The 24,494-nt window shown below is 44.9% G+C and overlaps 1 protein-coding gene across 8 annotated transcripts in view; it reads left to right on the top strand.

Moving 5' to 3' along the window:
* Positions 1 to 24,494, top strand: part of Elmo1 (engulfment and cell motility 1) — a 532,076-nt gene that overhangs the window by 72,171 nt on the left and 435,411 nt on the right. For 5 of the 8 annotated variants that reach the window (XM_075970127.1, XM_075970130.1, XM_075970129.1 and 2 more), the window contains one exon: positions 21,128 to 21,277. In XM_075970127.1, the coding sequence (XP_075826242.1) occupies positions 21,200 to 21,277 (78 nt within the window). In that variant the 5' untranslated portion in view covers positions 21,128 to 21,199. Of the gene's footprint in view, positions 1 to 38; positions 364 to 20,830; positions 20,870 to 21,127; positions 21,278 to 24,494 lie in introns of those variants that run through there. The other 3 variants (XM_075970132.1, XM_075970128.1, XM_075970133.1) reach the window with 3 other exon arrangements.

Below are 24,494 nucleotides of genomic sequence, written 5' to 3'. Positions count from 1 at the left end.
CTCCTAGAGCACAGGACTACAGTGTTTCTACCATGCGTACACAAAGGAGGCGATTCCATCCTGATATCACGAAAACCATACACACTTCGGTTTCCCTAGGCAACGCCAGCATTTCCCCAGAACTGTGTGTCCATCTGCTTCTCACCAGTAGACAGAAATTCCTCTTGCTTCTCATGACGCTGTGCGAAGTTTCTGTTCTCTGGGTTTTTTTTTTTTCCCAATATGTTCTTCATCAATGCTGTCGATAGAAGATTGTGTTGACTAGTGGTGTTTGTTTTGTGAGAAACAACATAATTGAATCCTGAAGAGAGAAATACCTGACGAATAATACGGAAGAATGATGTAGGAACGCCAAGGGCAGAGGTAAAGGCACTCTGAGTTTCTCATCCTTTGGGCCTTGGAGTATGACCGTGGTTTCTGTGGAAACATGGAAACAACTTGTGAGTCATTTTCTTGACCTTTGGATCCTCCTGGTGAGTGCGGCCTCAGTTTGGTGATTCAGCCACCAGATATTTTCTTATCAATGCAGTCGCTGTGATATTTGTAGGCCTTACCATGATGATTAACTATTTCACGCTTTCATATTTTGTGGAAGTTGAGATCGCTGCATGACAATCCTGGAGGGAGGACAGGCCTTGTGGTGACCCTGCACTGTGTCTCCCTACCTGGGGAGAGACGACGAGTGAGCTGAGCTGATGACTGAAGTCACTGGGAGGAGAGGGCCACTCTTGAGAGAAAAAGACTTTTCAGCTGCCTGTCCTAATTAATCTGCCGGTTAGCGCTTCAGTCCCCTGCCTTATCTCAGAAGCCACATTTCCCTCTGGGTTTGAACTTTGGGCATTGCTGAGATCAAAAAGAACTTTTTTTTTCCGGAAGAGAAGATGAATGAGATGGCGGTGGTAGAGGCTGGCCCTCTTGGCACTTCTGAGTTGCAAGTCAGCCTCTCACCTCTCCACCTCTCCACCCTCTGCCCTCCCTACTGGGGAGAGCTTCCCCAGAGCTACAGCTGAGCAGCTTGTTGGTGGTCCTTTCTTCTGGGCAGTTGCTTTGGAGTTGACTAGCGCTGATCAGAGGGAGCCTGAGTACCAGCTGCTTCTGGGGAACCCTGCAGCTCCCCCGTTTGCTCTGGTTTCGGCTGCACTTGAGTGGAGTCTCCTCTAGCAAGTGGCAACTGACTGGTGCTCACCCACTCCTTTCATGGCTGGCACCCCTTTGGAAAACGCTCCACTCCGCTAAGTTTCCCAGCCTTTGATTTTCCTGAGAATTTGGACATAAAGTGAAAATGTGGCCTGTCATTAGAAGTGACTTCTCTGACTCCTGTTGGAGCAGACAGAACAATTTGATTGCTTTCCTGTCCTGTGTCTTCTCAGAGTTAAACCTGTGACGGCTAATTTAGCTTTTGTTGATAAAAGCTAATTATCCCCCACCCCATGCCCTACTTTTCTTATTAGGATGGCCACTACTGTCAAACGCAAGATGTTTGAACACTGTCTGCACATGATCTTCAACACGTTACAAGTGACTTGACACACAGAGTTTATAAAAACATCCTGAGCTTTGTTAGGGGCCATCAGCAGGATTCACCTCCTGTTATTTTTCCATCGAAGGTGATAGAAAAGCCAATGTCCTGAGCTGTCAGGCAGCGCGGAAGCAGAGTGTGAACACAAATGCTCTCTGTGTGTCTGCTCTCTTCCTCCAGCCAAACCTGCAAGATTTTACGATAGCTTGAGCCAGTGCAATGATAGGAGGAAATTTGGTGGGACTCGGATTGTTTCCTCTTAGTTACCAAAGGTTAATTAGCATGAAAAATATTAAACCAGAGTTAAATCGTGTCTTATAGAACCTTTAAGTTTTTTTTTCTAGACAGGTTTTTAAAAGAAAGAAGAAGTAAGTCTCGTTTTCTGGTTGTATTAATTAATGCTTACGATGAGGAAAAAAAATGGTTCTCTGAATTGAACTGTTCAGGAGAGACATGATTTCAGAATATGTATGTCAATATTTGGCTTGTTAAGTGAACCAAGAACCCATTTAGTCTTATGTTTAATATTATATTTGACAGAATATATATTAGACATGCCACCATGTGAAAGGGCCTTATCTCCGATGTTTTGTCTGGTATTAATAAAGGGATAGTGGAAAATGCTTTTTCATTTCAGTTCTAAAGGGAAGAGGATTTGGGCATTCTGCTTTGCTGTCATGGAAAGATACAATATGGACATCTGTGGATGCTGCCTGGCCTTCTGTGGGGTGGACACACCTTTTGTGGACACACCTTTTGTCACAGCTGTCCTGAGCCAGAACAGGGTTATAGTTAGAAGGGAACTCAGAGCGGGGTTTCTGGGGAGATGCTGTGTTTCTCAGGACAGGGTTGGGTAGGCTGTTTCTTACTGCCGGTCTCCTTTCTAAAGTGTAATTGTCCATGGAAACTGTCCTTTTTATTTATTTATGTTTTTAACTCCTAGTTATGTCTAATTATTTCTGGAATTCTCAGAACCTGGAGGTGTGTCTTCTATTGTTTTCATTTTAAGGTGTTTAGATTCTTCAGCATCAGGAATTCTGAGATTTAAGTTCATGGCAAACCCTCTTATCTTCCAGATATAAGCAAGGCAAGAGCAGATTTTTTTCCCCCAAAGGTTAATTCTTGCCCGTTATACACTAAAGAATACAGGAATAAAAGGGGCTAAAAGGCAGGAGGGTTAACTCTTTTCTTTTTTATTACAGTCTGTATATAAACTTCCTAATATTTGAGGGCAAAAGGGAAAAGGAAGAGAATAAATTCTGTGTAATAGCTTAGCCTCGGTGTGCTGTTAAAATGGGAGGGGTGATGGAGCAGAGGAGGCAGGCAGGTAGGCCACAGCTGTATTGTGCAGGCCTTTGCTTATATTTAAGACCCACAGCAGTGGGTGTATTTTAGCAGGGTGTTGTTTGACAGTTCCGCAGTTTCTAGTTTTGTGGCTCCATAGAGGATCGAGCGAAGGACAGTTTTAAGAGTCCACATGAGAGTGAGTGGAGGCTTTGGCATGAATCAGTGGGAGTGTAGCTGGATTGCGTCTGAGTCGTGTGCAAAGGAAGAAAGGGGTGTGAAAAGGGACTTCCTCATTCTGACATGAAAACCAGGGGTCCCAGATTGTGCTAAAAAGCTGAATCAGCTCTGCTGACAACAGTACCAAAGTTGTGTGCCACAGGTCTGTGTGACCTAGGGTGGCAGTCTTTCAAACTCCATGGTCTAGGCTTTCACCATTTCAACATAGCTTCTTCTGTGTTCTCTATGCCAAAGAAGCAAAAACACTGGGGGCTGTGTCTTGACTTCCCAAAGCCTACGGTCCTTCTACTCATGTGTGTTGACCTCAGTAAGTCATACCCTCACACTGTCCCAGCCTATCAGAGGCTAGAAGTGTAATCCCCTGGTGTGCCTAGAAAAATGAAGAACAGAAAAGTTTGTGTAAAGTTCCGCCACAAACTCCATTTTTAATGTGAGAATCTCTGAAAGAGAAACTGATAGTAGGAATGTTATTTGAGACGGTTCTGAGCTACCTAAGCAAGTGTGTTAAGTAGACAGTTGGATTTTTTAAAAAAGGGGAAAGGAAGGAAAGTGAAAAAGTACGGGAGAGGACCAACTAGGCAGGATAGAACACTTTCTGTATGTTTAAACAAATTTATTTGATTGCCTAGAGTGTGTCTAGAGAAAAGGTGAAGTCAGGTCTGGAGAGATGGGTCAGAGGTTAAGATCACTGGCTGTTCTTCCAAAGGTCCTGAGTTCAATTCCCAGCAACCAAATGGTGGCTTACAACCATCTGTAATAAGATCTGGTGCCCTCTTCTGGCCTCTTCTGGCCTGCAGATATGCATGTAGGTAGAACACTGTATACATAATAAATAAGTAAATCTATGTTAGTCAAACTAAGCTGAGGTCTTGGTGGGTCTGAATGATCTTTACAAATGGTGGCCTCACAGGTTTACCACATGTGCTGTGGGACAATGTGAGCTCTATCTGGTCAGCAATGTAGCCTGTTTTGTTCATGTCAGATCCCTGATACCTGAATACCTAGCAGCAGGCAGCAGTTCATAAATTGCATGTTTTGACTCATCTCATATATTCATTTAGATGCCTTTATCAAAGAATAGTAAAGCGAGTCAGATTTCACTGAGTACTAACAACTACATATAGTTACATGACTATCATCAGAGCCAAGAAACTGGCTTTTTATCGTTCTCTGAAATTCCCTTGGTAGCAGAGGTGGGGGGGGGGTGCTAGAGAAATGGTTCATCAGTTGGGAGCACTGGCTGCTCTTCCCTGGTTCCCGTATGGCATCTCACAAATGTCTGTGACTCCAGCTCCAGGTGATCCTACATCCTCACACAGACAACCATTCAGGTAAAACACCAATGCACATAAAGAAATATAAAAAGTCTACCTTATGAAAAAGTTCTTTGTGCTTCATGCAGACAGTTGTTGCCCCTAAAACCACTGGTAAGTTTTATAGCAATGTAATTTTGTCTTTTCTAGGGTTTTCTTTAAACAAAAGTATAAAATCTGTTGTCTTTTATGTTTGGCTTCAGCAAAGGTTCCTGTTGTTGACTTAACAAACTTTCCCCAGAGAGAACTTCAGAAAGTGTCTGAGACCTGTAGGCAATGTGGTCTTTGTTGAAGCTGTCAACCATGTTGGCTGGCTGTAGTGCAGATGATCTTAGGCCATACTGTGTTGAAGGAAGTTGTGTGGCCTTGCTTTACCACTCATAAGGCTCTCAGCCAATCAGAATTACAGAATACAAGATGGCTTAAGAAAGGAAACATAATGTGTTTATTTAATTAAAAATTTTTGTGATACAAGAACCTTCGAAATTTGGTCTCAAAACCACCAAGAGAACTACTTTTAAGGTTGGGTCTGGTGGAGAGTGGGTAGCTATGTAGACTTTGGGCTATTGGTAGGAGACTGTGAGGTAAACCAGCAGGGTCTGTTGGCTGCTTCGTTTCTTTTCAGCTTTTCTGAGGCATTCCTTCTTCCTAAGTAGGACTTTGCAAGGGTGAGACGCTTTCAAAGATAAAGGGGGAGAGAATGACCGTTATGAATGAAATGATGGTCTGGGGGGACAGCAGTTCTAGTGTTTATAAGCAGACTCTAGGGAAAAAGAGGACTGAAACCGAGAGTCTGGTTTCCATGACTCCCCCCACCCCGGGTTGGAGGGATGAGAGTTACGTTAGAAAGAGGAAGATGGGATGAGATCAGAGAGTGGTTTGTTTCTGAGGCCTCTCTTTCTCCCTTGTTGGTTGTACTCAGCTTGACAAAATATTGGAACTGGGTAAACAGTTTTTGAGCTCAAAACTTTATAACAGAGTTGGTGTGACTCTGTATTCATAAAACTTCGATTATAAAAATAGGCAGAGGACTGGATCCCACAGCGTGAGGTGTGTCAATACCCAATTTAGCAGAATTGACTTATATATATATATATATATATACACACACAAACACACATATATCAATAATCCATTATTTTAAAATTGCTGAGTCATTATCCATTGTGTGTATTTCATTGTGAAATTTGCTGATCCATTCATTATTTGATGAGATGTGCCTAGTTGACACTTATGAATAAAGATGGTAAGGTCATTCATATACATTTCTTTGTGTAAACATGTTTCACTGAGTTTAGGTAAATCTTTGGAATTGGAATTTCTGGATTTTAGAATAAATGTATTAATATTATTAGAAAGTAAAATTTTTTAAGAGAATTCCAACTTTTTATCAGTAATATATGAGAATTCTAAACTCTTGCCATTGTAGGATAGGTGTACCGAATGAATATGTAAACCTTAATAGATAAAAATTACAGATGAAAATAGGATGAAAATATTGTGACTATTGTTTGCTGTCACTGATTCTTTTGACTTTTTAAACACTTGTTTTATTATTTTCAATTATGTGTGTGTTTGTGTGCCTACATATGTGGTATATCCACATGCCAGTGACTGAAGGGGCCAGAGTCATTAGATCCCTTAGAGCTGAAGTTATAGGTGGTGAACCATGGGATCTGGGTGCTAGGGTCCTCTGTAAGATCCGCAAGCGCTTTTAACTACTGAGTCACCTCACCAGCCCAGCTGATTTGCTTTTTCTAGTTATTTTAAAAATGCTTGCTTATCCCATTTTAGAGTTGGCTTTTAAAAAAAATTTTTGACAGGATTTCTCTTTGTAGCTTTGGAACCTGTCCTGGAACTCACTCTGTAGACTGTAGGCTGGCCTCGAACTCACAGAGATCTGCCTGCCTCTGCCTCCAGAGTGCTGGAATTAAAGGTGTGCACCACTACTGCCTGGCTCCCATTTTAGAGTTTTACCACACAGTTTTGTATAGATTTCTAATCCTTTAATGTTATGTTTGCTAATAAAATTTTCCTAATAAAGAAATTGCAGTCGTCAACTTTGTAGATAGCAGTGAAGCCAGTGGGATACTTACACAAACAAATGCATCATGCAGTTCTTCTTCACTCTACTTAAATCACAGGTCTTGCTAGTTGGTTGAGCTTAGTGTTGGGTGAACTTACCTCCTTCTAAGTGGACCCCAAAATACCCACAGGTAGATGGTTTTTGTTGTTGTTGTTTTCCCCCAAAATCTTGTTTGTGTGTCTGCTGTGCCCAGAGAGTTTTGTGCTTTTTATATATGGTTGAATTAATTTTTGCTTGGAAAATTTTTAAGTAGATGTTTGAAATGTTAACCATGTCTTTTTTCTTTTTCAATTTCAGTCAGTTTTTATAAACTTCCACTTTAAGTTGTATAACTCCCGGTGAACTCTCTTGTACCCCAGTGAATTGATTTGCTATTTAGGTTCTTTTCCGTAATAAGCTCATTAAATGCTGAAACCTGCTACTAAAAAGTGATTATTTCTGTTTTAAGTACTTTTTTCTGGGGTTGTGCTCTGAAGAGCTAGATGTCAATTAAGATTATTTCTTATTAGTGGAAATAAAATCATGTTACCTGCTTATAAAAGAATCTTCCTGTTCTTTCTCTAGGTGAGGAAGTAGAGTCAACTCAGACAAAAGTTCAGCTGCTCGTTGAGTGAAGAAGTACAAAGATAGGGGTCCTGAATAGATCCCTGTTTTACCACAATTGAAACTGATCTGGGCTCTGGGGTGTTTTGGGGGTGTCTTTCCTGTAGAACTGGCTCTCGGAGGTAGTATTAAGTTGCAAATTCTATCACAGCATTCAGGATTGAGTCTGTGTTAAGCATCAGAATCCCACGCCAGAACTGACTTTCTGTTTAACACGTCAAAGACAAAGGGAAGGCGTACTCCTGAGGTTGTAGGGGCTATTGTATTAGAATGAGGACTGCTCAGTCATGAAAATGTGCTTGGCCTCCTGTCTTTTTTTGAGAGGCACATTGAGTTTTGATTTTGCTGTGCTATAGTTCGGGCTAATGGTGGTGGTGGTTCTTGCTCTAAGGTTAGAGAAGCATGGACTTCAAATCAGCACCCCTGCTAGCTGGCATTCTCAAGGAATCCATTTCTCATTCTTAGAGTGGGGGTGATGACAGCACTTGTGTCCTCTGGCTGTCGTGTGGTGTGGACCGAGTGTGTGAATATGTGTGCACTATTAGCAGTAAGCTTTATAGTGTGACTTTCGTCACCACCGTCTTAGCTATCACCAGTGTGCATGCTGAAGAGCCCGTGACATAGGTGCTGTGGTTTTCTCCATTTTGCATTTGAGCAAACTAAAGTGAAGCGATCCACTTTCTAGAAAGCAGTGAAACTCAGATTAGTAGACAGGCAGCATGTGTACTGGGTCCACTTATAAGACCTGGCCCGTCAGCCGTCTCTGGGTCTAGGAGGAGACCACTGGGACTCTACCCTCCCTGCTGAATTATTGACTGATGATAGATTCCTGGGGAGGGACAGTTATTGTCTTCAGTTGTATGCCCAACAGTGAGCCTATCAGACACAGATGGTCCTAGTTAAAATCAGTGGGTCAAAAAATACAAAGCAAAAGAGAACAACGTGACTGTGGGAAAGGAACCGCTTGGGAGAAAGAAGGGCTGGCAGTGGTGAAAGGCGCCCAGAGAGGTTTGTGTGTGGGTGTGTACGAGAGCAACCGAATGCACTATATACATGTGCGAAACTATTGGACAGATCAACTCAAAACTACCTTATGAAGAACGAGGACAATAGGAGTGTCTATGAGTCAAGAAGAGAGAGTCTCAGAAGAAACCAACCAGTTTCATCTTCTACCTTTAGTTCTCTGAGCTGTCAGAAAATAATACTTCTGTTGTTTAAACAGTAGGAAGAGGCAAAGGAGAAAGAAGAGTAAGGAGGAGGAGGAAGAGGAGGGCAGGTTGGCTGTGACTGGTTCTTCTCTCCTGCTTTTCCCCTGACTGAGGAAGAAATGGCCATGCCGTTGGATGTAATCCATAGCACAGCAAAGGGGTTCACAAGAAGAGAATAAGAGGGGTGCCTTGTGCTAAGTGCTTGGACTTTCCCACCGGTTCTCCAGAGGAGTCCCCGTGTTCTAATAAAAAAAAAATGAATTAAAAAGTAGTTTCAGTGTACAGTTGGTCAAACCATAAATGGGGAACTCACAAGCCCTAAACATCAGGGAATGTTGTGTTTTCTGTCTGATCTTTCCTGAAAGAATTTTTGATAGCTTCTGCACAGAACTGAGTAATCACAATCCTTTTAGTCTTCGTTGGTCTTCGCAGTTTCTGAGCAGCAGGAAGCTAAGGAGGCACAAGTGGGCCATGCTTACCCTCTGTCTCCTTGTTGGGATATCTGTCCCTCAGACACGAGAAAACAGATGGCACCTTGGGAAGCTGGGAGGACACAGTTGAGGAAGTTGTGCAGTAGTCATGGGGAGGGCCCCTTTGTGTACTGCTGCTTCTCCAGGTATTCAATTATGTCAGACTCAAGATATTTCTTGGGGAGAAAGGATTTAGAACAAGTTGAGCCCAGGTCACCTCTCTCACAGAGTCTTCCTAAGGTACTTGGTTCTGCAACAGGAGAGAAAATGGCTCTCTCGTGTTCTATCATGCAGCTGTTCAGGCAATGCTCTGCAAGGAAGGCTGGTCCTCCCAGGACCTTACTTGTAGTACCCACCCTCCAATTTACCCCCTGGCATAGCTCTCCTCCTGGAACATTCTGTTTCTCTTAAAACTCAGAAAAAAAATTCTCTCCAAATCAAACAACTCTCCCTGGATTTCAGGTGATGTCATCATTTTCTCTCCTGTATTGTGCCCCTGTCATGTCCGAGTGTTTTGAGTTTTTAACGTGTAAGAGTTCCTGGGCAGTGGCGACTCTGTGTACCATAAGACGACACTGTTAGTGTGTTCTTCATGTTTCAGTCATCCAGTGCCCTGTGGTTGGTAAACAAGAACACCAGGGCAGGTGTTCCTCTAATTGCTTTATAAATATTTCATCTTCCTAGCTGTCATCATATGAGAGATGCCTTTTCTCACCCTCTGATGAGCCATTGCTGGCAAGCTATAAAAACGAAGGAGTAACAAGGAAAGAAAAACACGACCTTTGTTCATCAAAGTTCTGTGTGTCGCAGGAATTTTCAGAAACTCGGACCCATAGACCGAAGGAAAACTTGTTCTGCAACTTGACGGAGGGCAGACAGCTCGTAAAATGCGATTGAGGAAGACAGTTTGTCTTGCTGGCCATGGACTGTACCCAGCAGAACTCTCCAGATTCTCTTTAGTTTCTCTTGTAGCACTCAGTCCTCCAGGAATGATGGTTTTCTTGCCTAGTTGTTGTCAACTTGACACAGATTAAGAAAAGGGACACCTCATTTGAATTGCCTCCATTAGATTGGCCCATGGCCGTGACTGTGGGCATTTTGTTGATCAATGGGAGTGACTGCCCTTTGGCAGGTTGATTGTACAAGAAGTCAATCTGAGCATGTCCTGGAGAGCCAGCCAGTGAGCTGTGTTTCTCCGAGTGTTTTTCCGAGGTGTCTGCTTCAGCCCCTGCTTCCCTGACAATGATCTGTCACTTTGAAGTGTGAAATCAAAAGGCTTTCCTCCCCAAGTCCCTTTTGGTCAGGGTATTCCAGTAACAAGAACAAACAAAGATAACCATCCCCAGGAAGAAAGGAGAAGGGAAGAGTGACTTTCCAGGATTGCCTTGGCGCTTTGATGGAGAAACGTCCTGGTGTCTATGACTTACCCTAGGAAGAGGCTGCCTGGTTTCTGTGGCCTGCTTCAGGGGACAAAGGGTACAGAGAAAGGAGAACAGGGACAGGGGCTCACCCATGACCTTCAGACCTAAGTCGATCGAAGTCCTCAGGGTGCAGACTAACAATACTTGGGGTGTGTTTCTCTGACCAGCACTGCCATTGTTGTTCCAGTTTGCAGATGAGAGAAGAGAGTCAGACATTATGTAACTTGTTCAGAGCCCTAGAGTTTTCCTTGACAAACCTGTACCTGTGTGGAGAATAAACCTCGAAGGACCCAAGGGAAGGAGGAAGAGGTGGAGACCGGTGCAGAGGTGTGCTCGTGTGTCATCGGGTTGTCTTGGCTGCTGAGGATCGCTATTTTTTTGTGTGGGGGCTCAGACGGAGGCCAGCACTCTGTTCTGCCCAGCCCGTCCCATCAGTCTGATGCAAACAAGTTTTCAGGACTGGATGTGGAGTTCTGTGTCCCGGAGTGAGGTGGAGAGAGAAGGCTCACATATTGTTTCCTTGATCAGCAGGTTTGGAAACTCTGAGTACTTGGCTGAGAGCTGGTGGAAAGATTGCAGAGTTTCCTGTGGCTGTCAGTCTGTCTTCTGAGATAGGGAATGGGGCCTGGGCTCTGCCCCTTGCAGTGGGGAATGTGTGCGTGTCCCCTTGAGGGGAGGAGGGGAGCAGCACTGGCATAGCAGAGGAAAAGGGAATTTGAAAAGTAAATATCCAAAAAAAAAAAAAAAAACCAGACCAAGGGAGGAAGTGTGTTCAATAGTTTGCAAAATAATGAACTTTCCAGTGGAAATGCTGATTCCCAAAGCTGGGAAACCCAGAGCTAGGGGAAGAGGCCCAGCAGCCCCGGTCAGTCTTATGTCTTATCCTGTTTGCTATTGAATTTCATCAGGAGGAAAAGAATCTGGAATAGGCCCCTCTTACCTCGGAATTGCTGGCTCCCTTTCTATTTCTGACTAAGAAGACAACTGAATAGCTGCTGTTTAGGGAAAAAATGCTGGAGGGTTTCTATGCAAGAAACTCTGGATTTTAAAAATAAATCATTGGCTCGAGTATTCCTCCACATTTTTAACAGCCTCTGAATTTGTGTTTAAGGAGCCAGTGATTCATTCATTCGTTGATTTGTTTGTCTGGAAAACTTTGAGTGGTTCTAAGCCATGCCATCTGGGGCAGCCTGGGACTGCAGAGGTGAATAAGACAGGATTCTTACCCTTGGGCAACTGGCATAAACAAATTAATACAGCAAGGACAGAGAAGAGCTCTTGCGTTGTGGGTCCTTCTCATCCCACAAGAACGCGTCTTCTGGCAGTTCTAGATCGTGGGACTCTGAAGTCTAATTTCTGTGGAAGCTGCTGTGTACCGCTGGTGTGGACATCTGGGTAGGCTTTTCTGAAGCAGATGAAGGGCAGAAGGAAGAGACACTAGGCCGGCTCAGGATACAGCAGGTTTCTGGTGAGGAGACAGACAGCAAACCTTTGCCACAGATTGTCTTACTGTCCACCACACTGGGAGAAGGGAGAACGGAGTCTGTAAGAGGGCTTTGCCTGCTTGAGCTCTTCTGCTGGAAGGAAGGCATTGGGAATGAACTGTTGCTGATCATGAGGGACAACCCCCTGTGGGGCATAGAGGTGGGGAACAGGGGGATACTTGAAAGCAGGCTGTGCAAGGTTTCTCTCTGTATTATGTGTATTGAAATCAATTGCATGGAAGATTTGGGAGGTTTTCCTGGAGACGGTTCCTCCACCAGGTGATGGTAATTCAGTATGGACATAGGAAAAAATTTCCTTTGCTCTGTTCCGTTAATTTCTGCCCAAATCTATCCAGCAGTTCTCCTTTCTTCAGAAATGGAGGAGGCAAGCAGCTTTGGTTCATTATTTCCTAATATCCCATGGGAAGTCAGCGCCAAAAGACGATGATCTGTGAAAAAAAATCTGGACAGATACTCTTGCAAATATTGTAGATTGGCTATGGAAAGTGCATGGGACACATATGTTATTCTGCAGTCCTGAGAAGTACCGCAGCAGCTCCCCCACCGTCCCCTCTAAAGAACGCTATGGTAACTGCATCATGGGCTGTGGACTCAGGCAGGTGTAGTCTGTGCAGGTGTGTTCTGCCCAGCTGGGCTGCATCTGTGGATGTGAGACACAGGACACGCTGTGCTGTCTGCAACAGTGCTTGTTTCAGAACAGCGCTAGGAAAAGCGTACAGGGCATACAGCAGTTTGTAGACGCTACTATTCAGTTCCGTGTTTTCCAAGAGACTTGACTTTCTTTTAAAAAACCATTTCTTTCTTTTTCTGGCATTGCACTCGTTAATATCTCAGAGGAGTCATGTTGTGTGAGAGACGCCAGAGTGAGACTAATTCTAGAAATCGATGCATGACTCCAGTTAGCGGTCCCAGAGTGGAAAAATAGCTCCTAAGCCCCGAGGGCTAGGTGATGCAGGAACTCTGCAGTTGGAGAACCAAAGTCAATTATCACTGGGTGGCAAGCTTTAGTTGTGTTTTATGATAGTCCTCTAATGAAGTGGTAATAACTCAGGGCAGTAAACAAACGGGGCAGGATTCATGGATCAGGAGTGCTTCAGCTACAGAACCATTGCTCAAACTCACAGCAAAACAGGGACTCTGCTTCCTGCATCTAGGAAGGGTATTAGGGTTGATCCTTAAGACCCAGCCCTCACACCCCTTTCTGCCATCCCTTCTTCCATTGACTTCTGCCCTTCTTGCCTCTGCAGAGACTCCTACCCCACAAAAAGGACAGGTCTGCAGACAGCTTTAGCTTTCCTGGCCTTGGCAGGAAGAAGAAGAATCCTTTCCTCCCACAGCTCATGGGCAGTCATCAGAAGCAGACTTCCTTAGGTCCTGTTTGTTCTGCGTGCCCAGCTGGTGCCGGAGACATGACCCAGATATCGTTGGTCAGGCAGTAGCTACTGGGGTGGGGCCTCCTACCCCAAAGGAGCAGTAGAGTAGCGTCTGGACAGCTGTGTGTGACAGAAAGTGTTTGGGTTTGATCCCTGTCCTCCAATGTTTTGTAGGTTCATGTTTTCACATTGAATTCATTTTCCCGTCGGTTTTCAGCAGCTTATAAAACAAACACGTGTATTTCTTCAGCAAGTTTTTGCATTGTGTCTCATCTCCCTTTTATACACTCGAGACTATCAATGTCCCCTTGTAAAGCTAGTCTGTATAATGAGTGTTCTCAAAAGTTCAAAAGTGAGATTAGAATCAACCTCCTTTAGTGCCCTAGTTCTTAATCGGCACCCCACATGCCCTGCCAAGGGACAGTTGGCACTAATTGAGGACATTTTGTTATTTCATGACGGAGGTGCTGTTGGCCTCTGGTGGGCAGAGGTGGGGCCACTGTCAGCAGCATACAGTGAACTGATACACACACACCTTTGTCAAGGATCGTGCGGTTCCAAATGCCCGTTGTGTGATTCTGTAGTTAAGAAACCCTGCATCAGCTGATTTGTGAGGCTGGAAAGTTTCCTGACTAAATGTGTCTCTCCAAACTGTGGACTTTAATGCTCTCTCTCTCTCTCTCTCTCTCTCTCTCTCTCTCTCTCTCTCTCTCTCTCTTCCTTCCTTTCTTTCCTTCTTCCTTCCTTCCTTTTTTTATTTCTTTTCTTCTATTTTTTTGTTTTGTTTTGTTTTTGTGACAGGGTTTCACTGTGTAGCCCTGGCTTTCCTGGAAATAACTCTAAAAACTATCCTGGCCTTGAACTCACAGAAATCTGTTTGCCTCTTTGCCTTCTGAATTCTGGCATCAAAGGTGTGCACCACAACCACTTGCCTGGCCTAAAACTTGTATTTCTTTTAAAAGAGCTTTGCTTATGACTTTTTCCGCCTTGATTGTAATTGTATATGAATAGGGGTGGAGCTCACTGGGCAGGATGCTTAGCAACATGAAGCTCAGAGTTTCACCCCCAGCACTACACCAGGTGGCACATGCTTATAAGTGAGAAGTTCAGCAGTTCAAGGTTATTCTTGGCTACGTAGTGAATTTGAAGCCAGCCTGGTCTACACGAGACCTTACCTATATATAAATAAGTCTATGAATACAATTTTTTTATGTTTTATATAGTCTCTCAGTCAGTGAACTTTTTAAATAAATATGATTGACAGGCATGCTTTGTGATTTTAATTCTCACCCCTCTTTGCCTCATAATGTATTAATTATGCATCTCCCCTTCTAGAGAGTGCTTTGTTCATTTTCCTTAGGCCGTGCAAGTGTTTTCCTAATAAACTCAGGAGAGATTATTGTAAAGGGGACTGTCGGGTCCCCTTTGTCGTAAGCACTTTCTCAGGGTGTTACTGTTAAGCCCCTATAGTGGCTTTTGAATGCAGAGCTGTTTCAGCTCCTATCTATGAGCTGTTACAGTGCTCCCCATTTTTGGTGTTATAATTATCAGTTTCCCAGCTTTGACAGAAATTATTTTCCTACAGTTATTGAGAACAGAGTCTTAGAGCCTGGTGTCATTGGAGTTGACTCCTTCTGGGGCCTCTCAGGTTGACTTACAGCTTCATGGGCTTTTCCGGTGTGCCTGCCTCAGCCAGGCAGCCCTCTTTCTTGTCAGGACGCAAGTCATACTGGGTAAAAACTCACCTCAGAATTTCATTTTTGCATCACCCCTTCAGAAGCCCTGTCTCAACTCAGTCACATCCTGAGGTTGTGGGGGTTAGGACTCCATCAGAGGAGCCAGTGTGGAGGGGTCACAGTCCATTACAGCTGCCACTGAGGGGGCTTCTCCTCTTTAGAATGTGGAAACATTTGGAAGAAATAACATTTAAGTTATTTCTTAAATACTCTTAAGCCCCTATAGTGTTAAATTCCCCAAGATGTAGTGTTTTCATTGTTCGCAGCAAATAACAACTTCCATCACACAGAGCTGTGACGATGAATAAGTAGAAGAAGGTGCTCAGCCTTTGACTCCTCTCAGATCGCGGCCACTGTTCCTTCTGACACCTGCCCTATTCCACTCAGGGTGGCAAGTCAAGATGCTGGAAAAGAGATTTTCTGTTCAAGTTCCCATCAGATTGCATGGCAACACTAGCTAATAGCACATTTTCTTTCATGGCAAGTAAATAGCTGCAGTTATTACCAAGATTATTGCCCATGGTGTCTGTCAACAGCATTTACATAAAATGAAAAGCTGGCCTTGCACATTGATTCATCTCTCCCTTTCCTCACCTTCCCCCCAATGTTTCCATATTCCACAGTGTTCCCTGGTCTCCAGGGCTCTCTAGATCTTCCTTTGTGATCTTCTGGGTCCTGAGAATGACCTCAGATCCCAGATAGAGATGGAATCAATTCGTAGGATCAGTCTCCACCATATGTGGTCCATTGGAACCCTCCAGGGTAGGGACACATATTTTCCTCTTGTCCCATGGACTTCCATGGCAGTCCCTGTTTATCCATATGATTTATCAAAAAGAAGGTTGTGGGAATTCATTCCGCTGTCTCATGGATTCTTGCTACAGAATTTCCTTTGTGAAATTTGTTTCGGAGGAGAAACAAAGGTAGGGTTCACCAAGACTGGGACTCACCACTCCAACTTAGGCTGGGCGCCATCGTCTGTCCCCACTGCGTCAGTGCGCCAATGTGTCAATGTGTCGCTGAGTCAGTGCCTTGTACTGAAGGCACGTTGCTGGTCAGACTTGAAGTTCATGAGCTGAACAATTTACGAGGCAAGATTTTCCTTGCTTTAGTTGAGTCATAGTTTCAGAGGTTTCAGGCTTCAGTTGGTTGCCCTGCTGTCTCTTGTGAGGCAGAGCATCATGGTGGAACAATCTTGCTCACGTCATGAAGGCTGGAGTAGAGAGAGAAGAGAGAAAGGGCGGGAGGAGGCAAGTAGGAGGAGCGTAGGTTAACCTTCATAGTATAACTTCCAAGTCACGCTTCAAGTCGCCAAATTCCTCTTTCTAGGCTCCACCTCTTGTTACCATCTCCCCCGTAGTGCCACAGCTGGGGACTGTGCGCCTAGCATGTAAGTCTGTGGGTTATTTAAACCCTGGTAGATAATGCGATGGAATGAGTCTGTTCGGAATAGAATGATGTAGCCCCAAGAACAAAGCTTTACTGAGCCCTGTCTGTCTGACGGGAGCCTTCTTGAAGAACCCTGCCCACATAAGGCAACAACCTCAAACATGAAAGCTAGAGAGTTCCAGGAAGATGGGGTGGGCCTCAGAGTGAACTGTGGCTGCTTTCTGTGGGAGTCCTTCCCCTTTCTACAGCCCAAGGCAAACGGAACTGGGAACCACACAACGTTTTAAAAGCAAGGCTATCTCCATAGGCACTATTTGAAAGCCGTTTTCTGTCACCAGAAATAATGTCTGTTGAGTAGGTCAGAGGAGAGGAGAGAAGGGTTGAGGTGGGTCCTTCCCTATGTTGCTTCTCATTTTTTTGTCCCATTGTTCTGACCCAGCCTCCTCTGTCTGGTTCTTTCACTGTGATGATTGGAAAGCAAGACAGATACCTAGTTAGGGACGGAGTGATTTCTGCCCTTATCTTGGAAACATGACTCAAGGAGACTTTCAGGGATAGAGTAAACCTACCCATGGTTATAGACCCGCGTGTAACTAAGACGTAGCCTTTAGTAACCAATGCCTTTCTGAAGAATCTCCTCTATAGCGTATACTCAAGTGTACACAAGCTTTTGAATGTGTGCATGAGGTTTACAGACTCTCAGTTTTACATATGGAATAAAGTGAATCTAGCAGGCAAGCAGGGGCATTTTCAAATTCTCCACCCACTCCTGGCTAACTCCAGAGATTTGGAGTTAGCTTAGAAAGCAGCCGGTAGGCTGTCTCGCCAGCTGCATAAGACTGTTTCCTCTATTGTTTCTGCCCTCAGTGATCCTCAGATTTCAATCCGAGGAAGAATTATTATACCAGACTCTCCGCAACGATTGCAGTAATCGGGTGATGTCAGGAAACCTGCACATTACTTGGGAGATGTAGAGTGTTATAAACTTAGTTTTTCCTGTGTTGGTAGATCTCATGAAAGGTCAGTCGTGAAGCCAATGTGGTCAGCTGGCAGCCATCTATGAAATTGTGACCTTGCCCTGGGGGTGTAACTGCACATGATGTGGCTCTCCTGTTGGAGGGTCCCAGCATGTTCGAAGAAACTGGCAAGGGTCAAGTGTTACAGATGCTCTGCTAGAGGGAGCAAAGGGTCCCTGGAGACCAGACTTGTTGGATGGAGACTTCAAAGTGTGTTTCCATCTGGAAATTGGAACTGGGGCAGTTAACGTATGTGTTAACACTTGCTGCAGAGCCAATCAGATTGTTCTGTGTAGTTCTAGCAGTACTGTCCTGACCACTAGGGACCCTCCCAGAGGGTTTGCTGCCGCAGAACCTCTCATGACTAAGGGGAGCTGCTTCCTTTTAGTAGTGAGGAGCCGTCCGAGATGCTGCCCACCACGCTGCAGTGCATAGGACAGAGTTCTGGTAGAGGTCTCACCTTTGTCAAGTGGTAAGAAGTCAAAGCCACTGAGATACTGCTTTGGAGCAGTAGAGACTGTGCGTAGATAGGCCAGGAGGAATTCCTATGTGGGGCATGTGGGATGGGTTGCTCACCCTGCAGTTGTGGCCGCAGCTCCGCTCCCTGGGAGCTGTGGTGTTTCCTGCCTTCTCCTGCTGTTGTCTCTACAGGGAGAGCCCTTGAAGACTAGCTGGCCTGGGAAGCAAGCCAGGGAAGTCCCTAACTTCTTCCTTTCAATGGCTGTGTTGTGTGTGCTGTCCTTCTGCTCTCTAGGGAGACTCTGGGGAGCCCTGCTTTTGTGTTCTCACCTGCTCAGCAGGTTTTCGTCCCAGAAATAAAGACCAGTTAAAGGGGAAGAAAACAAGACCGGCCTTTGATTCCTAGGCCAAGTCACTTCTTTCTGTGTAATTTTAGACTGTTTTGTGGAGAGGTGGAGGAGTGCTCAGGGCACTTTTATTTCTGCAGTCCATTCTCTGGACCCCCAGGATTGGGTGTTCTTTGCTTTGAATGAGTTACCCAATATGCACACAACCTTTGTTCTCATCAGAGCCTTTTTCTTTTTCTTTACTCCTTCCTTCCTTCCTTCCTTCCTTCCTTCCTTCCTTCCTTCCTTCCTTCCTTCCTCCCTCCCTCCCTCCCTCCCTCCCTTCCTTCCTTCCTCCCTCCCTACTTCCCTCCCTCCCTCTCTCCCTCCCTCCCTCCCTCCCTCCCTCCGTCCCTCCCTCCCTCCCTTTCTTTTTCCTCCCCCCTCTCTTTTTGTTTTTTTTCAAGTATAGCTTCTCAGTGTAGCCTTGTCTGTTTTAGAACTCTCTTTCTAGACCATGCTGGCCTTGAACACACAGAGATCTACCTGCCTCTGCCTCCCAAGTGCTGAGCTAAAGGTGCATGCCACAACTGCCTGGCGAGAGTCTTTTTCTTACTTTTGGTTCTAGGGCTTGCGTTTGGATGTGGATCCCCAGTAAAGTAGTTTGGTACTTATGGGGTTTGTGTCCCTCATGTTCTCAAGTATTCAAGCAAGGCAGAAGCAATGCAGAGCCGTCCCATCCTTAGCTTAGGTTGTGTAGAGTGAGACACTGTAATTATTTAGTAAGCCCCTATTGTTTTCAACTTTGAGCAGTTTTAAACAAAACAAGATTTGGTATTGTTCTGACAATTATTTTTTTTTTCAAGATACCACCCTAGAAAATTTAAGTTACTCAAACATAATGCAAACCATGAGGGTTTTTCAATGTAGCTGACTGGATAAATAGCTGTATAGGAACAGGTACTTCTTGCCTAGAAGTCATGAAACAATGGTGAAAGAGTGTGTGCAGGGTCAGGAATCTGGGGAGCAACCTCCCAAGTTATGAACCAGCTGCTCCCTGAAGCTTTCTTTTTCTTCTTTTGCCTGGTCTTAGTTGGTTTCTTGGGCTTGCCTCTTTTAGGGATCTTTCAGGAATGTTTCTGCCTCGGGGCTCTTGCACTGACCTTTTCCTGGTCCAGGGAGTGATTTCTCAGCTGTCCACAGGGCCTGCTTTCACCTTTCTCCGGGTCTTTACTCCAACGCTGTAGCCCCAGTCAGCCTTCCCCTGCCTTCATGTTTGCAATTGTCATCCCTTTATCTGCCCCAACTCCCCTGCCACCTCCAAGTCACCGATGCCAGCATGTGCTGATGAGTCCCTACCCATTCTTGTGTCTCTCATTGACTCTGCACCTGTGTCCTCAACACAGAAAGCAAGTGTTGCACCTCGTGGAGGGGCAGGGGCAATCTATGGATGCAAGATTAAACCAGGGCTTTGTGGGTTTGTCCTTGCTGGGCTCCGCTGATGAGCACCGCACAGCAAGCTTTCCAGTTCTTCTTAGCCGAGGAGGAGCAATAGCTTTGCTGGGGTTTACCTCATTTGCTGGTCGGCTCCACCAAAGTTAATTATGCAAACAACTGCGGGTATCACTGAGGTATCATCATTAACTCTGCCATCCCTGTCATCACAGTGATGCGCTGTTCATGGAAATCAGGGTAGAAAAATGGACAAGACTTTGTTGGTCTGATAAAGATCAAAGACATGTTTGATTAAAGTCTTCATATGGGCTTGTATTTCTGAAAAAAAAAAAGGCCAAGACCCATAGAAAAGGGCAGAGTTTGGACAGTGGATAGGAAAAGAACACGAGACTTTCCATCATTATACTTGGCAATGAGAAAAATACAAGCTAAAAAGTACGTTGAGGTGTGGGTTTTTCCAGGCTGTCAGTTTCCACACTGGCACACACTCCATCTGTTGGTGAGGCTGTGAGCAAGCAGGCAGCCTCGGGCATTGCTGGAGGGAGGGCAAGTTGGTAGAACCTTACAGAGGGGCTCTGGAGATACCAATTAAAATTTAGACAGTATACTCTCTTGCCCCAGCAGTTTGACTTCTGTGAATCTATTAAGGATAAATTTTTACATGTCTGAAGTTATATTTGCATGACTTTATGCCTTGTAGGCTTGTTTGTAACACCAGAGGTAGGAGAGAAAGCACAGGATCAACCCACTGCAGGGGTCGGGCTCGTCAGGGAGGACACACCCTGATGACCAGCTGTGAAAAGAATGAGTCTGCCTCAGTATTGTATTACCTCTCTGTGGACACATAGAGAGACCTGGAAAAGCACTAAAGTAAAAAATAGTACAGGATGTTGCTTTTGTAGAAAGAAATGGGAAAACGGCAGAAAATAGTTCTGTGTTTGTGTTCCATTCATGAGGACATTCTGAAGGAGAGCACCAAGAGCCAATGAAAAACTGTTGAGGTTAAGGAGAAGGTGCTGATGGGTGGGGTGACATCTGGGGAGCCTCCATACTGTGTATTCATACCCACGACACTGCTTCATCTAGCTGAATAATCAGTGAGATAAAGAAATGGAGACACAGGAGAGAAAAATGTTACTCTTTTTGTGACAGAATTCAAGGTTCTTCTGAACGCTCCCAGGCCACGTGTGTATTCTCCCTCTGGAAGACTGGCCTTGGGGAAGGAGTGTGAGCATGTGTGAACTCCTGGGGAATTTCTCCTTCCTCATGACATCCTGGTTGCTATAGCACAGATCTATTTGTGACACATAGAAAATGCTTTAAATAAAAGCTGCTTCCTGACCATGACTTCCTGGGCAATGTGTTCTTCCGGAGACTGTTGAGCGCCAAGGTTTACATGCAGTCTGGGCGAGATCCCTGCTCATTCAGGCCTGGGCGCCAATGAGAGCAGGGTTCCATCTTATGTGGTAAGGGGCTGCTGCTTTGTTCCTGAAAACGTGGCAAGCTAACCACCAGGGCAGTGGCTGCTGGAGGTTTTGCCTCCCCTGCTTTTACAGCCTCCATCTTTCTTTGGGGACATGTGGTGCTTTGGCTGTGCCCCTGTGGCTTCAGTCCCCAGGCACCAAGGGGAGCTTTTCTCAGACCAGTGAAAACAGGAAGTGATGAAGCAAGTTCGCCTTGCATCTGCGCTGAGCTACTTCTTTCTTTTTGTCATTCCTCATTAGATATAGCCACGTGTGACGATCTACGCAGTAGGATCCCCTTTTCCACCGGCTCCGGACTTCCTCTGTCACACAATGCCGCCGCCTGCGGATATCGTGAAGGTGGCCATAAAATGGCCCGGCGCCTACCCTAAATTCATGGAGATTGACCAGGTGAGTAAGGCGGGCCAGAGTGCAGAGCTCACAACGGTGTTTCTCCCCACGCTGAGTGGTTGGAGACTTTGGATACCTCTCCATCGTTCTCTAAGGGACTGTAAAATCTGGGCAGTCTTTGCCACAGTGCAGTCTGTACACTTACAGTCTTGCCCCATCTGCTGGACTGTGTCAATACTGGGTTCCTGTCCGTAGTAGTCGCACTACCATCTAGAGGGACAGGATGATTGGGCGCTGCTCAGTAGGACAGATGGGCTGTCCCAGCATACTTGCAGGGACTCATGGGTGAGCAGGTCGCTCTACTATGGGCAATGTAAAACTTAACTTTAAAAAAACTTATTTCCAGAAGAACCAGCAAGTGTTTCGTTGTATTAACAGGTTTATAATAAAATTAATACAGAGGGGCTTCATCTTGGAGCCCAGCCCATCATAGCTTTATAGTTTTATTTACTGCATAAAAATCACTGAATGTCTAGCAGATTTTCTGAAATATAAGATAGAATCAGGAAATATGTACTGAATGAAAAATATATCAAGGGGGTTTATAAGAATCATTTCGCTTGTGAGCCTGGATGATTGACAAGTCATGTGATCTGGCTTTCACTCTTTGATTAGAGATTGTCCAGGGAAGTTGGTCGGTTCTCATTCCCCGAAGTCATTCTGGAACAAGTAATGGGAGGGAAGACAGATGAGACTTAATTTATACTTACGGAGTTCAGGAAGCATAGTGGTGGTCTATATTTTCAATTAGAAAACCAGGGCAACACTAACCATTATATTCTTGATACTACTTTATCATTATCCTCACAGTTCTTTTTCTGGTCAGATTTTAATTTTATTATCAGGTTGAAGATCACTGCAAGAGTTACTTGGCAATGTGTGGGTTCCAAGAAGTAATCAAAACAGACGCCACGGGTCAAACCAGAATAAGTAGACTTAAATTTGCGTGCAAGAAATGTCACATTGTGCAGATTGTTAAAACCCGCCCATCAAACCAGCACCTCACTGTCATCTTCACTGTCCTCTGAGGTCACTGGAGACTCTTACAAATGAAGTATACATGCCCAGTAGCTTTGTGTAGGGATCAGGAAGCCAACACTCAGCCTTCTTTACATGAGGTTTGCAAAGGGCTAGTCGAGTTTTGCCTTTAAGAGAGATTGCCTGGTGATATCTGACATAGACCAAATGTGGTTGGGACTAGGTATGGCCAGTCCAAAAGAATGACAACCAAAGCAAATGCTGGTTTGTCACTCACAGTTCTGGGCTCTGCTGAGGCATGGGTTTAAGTGTGTTCTACCAGGTTGTTTTGCTTTATCAGCATGTGGGACTCAGGAACAGCAGCTTGGACCTTAAAAATGCAGGTTCTCAGGCCCTACCTAGACCACTGACCCAGATATGCATGGTAATAAGATTCCCAGGGTATCCCTGTGCATAGCTGAGTGGCAAGTGGTACCCAAGCCAGGGTGCACATTGGAATCACTAAAGCCACTGGTTTATTCTAAGTGAGTCTCATTTAGTGGTTCTAATGAGCTATTTAGTATTGATTTAACCATGGTTGGTGGAATTTGTGGTCCTCTGTGTTAAGACAGACTTTGATGCACATTCCTGCTGCCCGGGGAGCCTTTGCTGTGTGTATGAGTTTCAACAATTTTAAAAGAAAATAATCTCTGTACTTTTAAACAATTTTAGATTTATAAAAAATCGCAAAGATTCTATGCTTTTACATTTTTTCCCTTGTATTTAGTATTCTGTAACATTAACATTGTCACATAATTTCAGGCACTTGGTCCATAATCACATAATATACAGTGTATAGTCCATGTTCATATTTCATCAGTTGTCCCAGCAGGGTCATTTATAACCATTTTTACACTGTTTAATGCCCACCCAAGATCACGTATTATATTTATCATTGTACCTCTTTGATCTCCATTGTCTGACATGTCTCTCATCATTTCTGACAGCTGTTTTATGGAAAGCACTTCAGTTTGGGGTTCCCTGGTGCCTCTTATCTATTAGATTTGAGTTTTGCATTTTGGGCTAAAGTGCCAGAGAAATGGTCTTGTGTGCTTTTCAGGGTGACATGCCAGGGAGCTCTCAGATGACTTTGTTTCAGCCTTGTTCACTATCCCAGTGCTATGGACGAGAACATGGGAGCTCAGAGAAGCCGCCTGGCTTGTCAGTCCGTGATGGACCAGGACATGACTGCAGGCTTCCTTTCCTCCTAAGACTTAACTTTTAAATGGCCATCTACGTTATGGTCCTCCTGGCATTTCCAGATTGAGGCAGACTAAGAATGAGGAACCCAGGCTCTTCCTGCCTGGCTGTATCACAGCCGAGCCACGGCAGAGCCGCGGCTGTCAGCCACTGTTTCCTGATCCAATGAGAACTTGCCCTGAGACTTGGGACCACATCTCCACATGCACTGAGTAGTCGAAAGGATGATTGCCTGGAGTTTCTCCTGCGTTTCTGCATCCTTTGCTCCGGGTCGTATTGTCTGCCTCTTGCCCACTGAATGCTAGCGGAAGTGCTGGGAAGCTCATTGCTTCCTTTAAGCTTGGATAATCACGATTTCACTAACAGCTTTTCAGAGGTCGGGTTAGGCATTGTGGGCTTTCTGCTGTCACATTGTGCTGTCATTGTCTCTACTGTGAGCAGAGGCCTTGGAACCTTGTGCTAGAATCATCCAGGAAGTTCATATAAAATATGCAGTGTCTAGCTGCAGAGGTTTTTATTCTGTTGACAAGGGTGGTGGTGTGTGTGTGTGTGTGTGCACACACGTGTACTAATATAATAAGCACCAGCGAATCTAAACCAGACTTCCTACAGTTTGAAAAGTACCTACTGGATAGGGTGAGCTTGTCTTTAAATGTTGCTTTCCCAGGATCCTGTGATCTGTCTTTACTTGATGATGGGCGTTTCACCAATGCATCCTGGGGAGGAGCTTCCACCGCGGTAGTTATCCAGGGCCCGGCTGTCCTCTCATGACACCTGCTGAATGAGGACATCTGCTCACAGTGGCCTTGTTTACATTCTTTGTCAGCCTTGAGCAGATTCTTCCGTGTTTCCACTCGCCAGGAAGAGTCGTTAGGATCTTTTTGTGAATGGACTTTGCCGGGCCACATGGCACATTCCAAAGTTAGCCACTCTCTTGGTGCCTGACTCTGTTCCAGCCAGCAGATGCGAGGCTGAGGAGGGTGGTGGTTGCAATACGCAG

This window comes from Microtus pennsylvanicus, chromosome 4 (assembly GCF_037038515.1).
Source record: "Microtus pennsylvanicus isolate mMicPen1 chromosome 4, mMicPen1.hap1, whole genome shotgun sequence".
Taxonomy (NCBI): Eukaryota; Metazoa; Chordata; class Mammalia; order Rodentia; family Cricetidae; genus Microtus; species Microtus pennsylvanicus.
The sequence above is the reverse complement of the archived record's forward strand: the minus strand, read 5'-3'. Positions and strand labels throughout refer to the sequence as shown.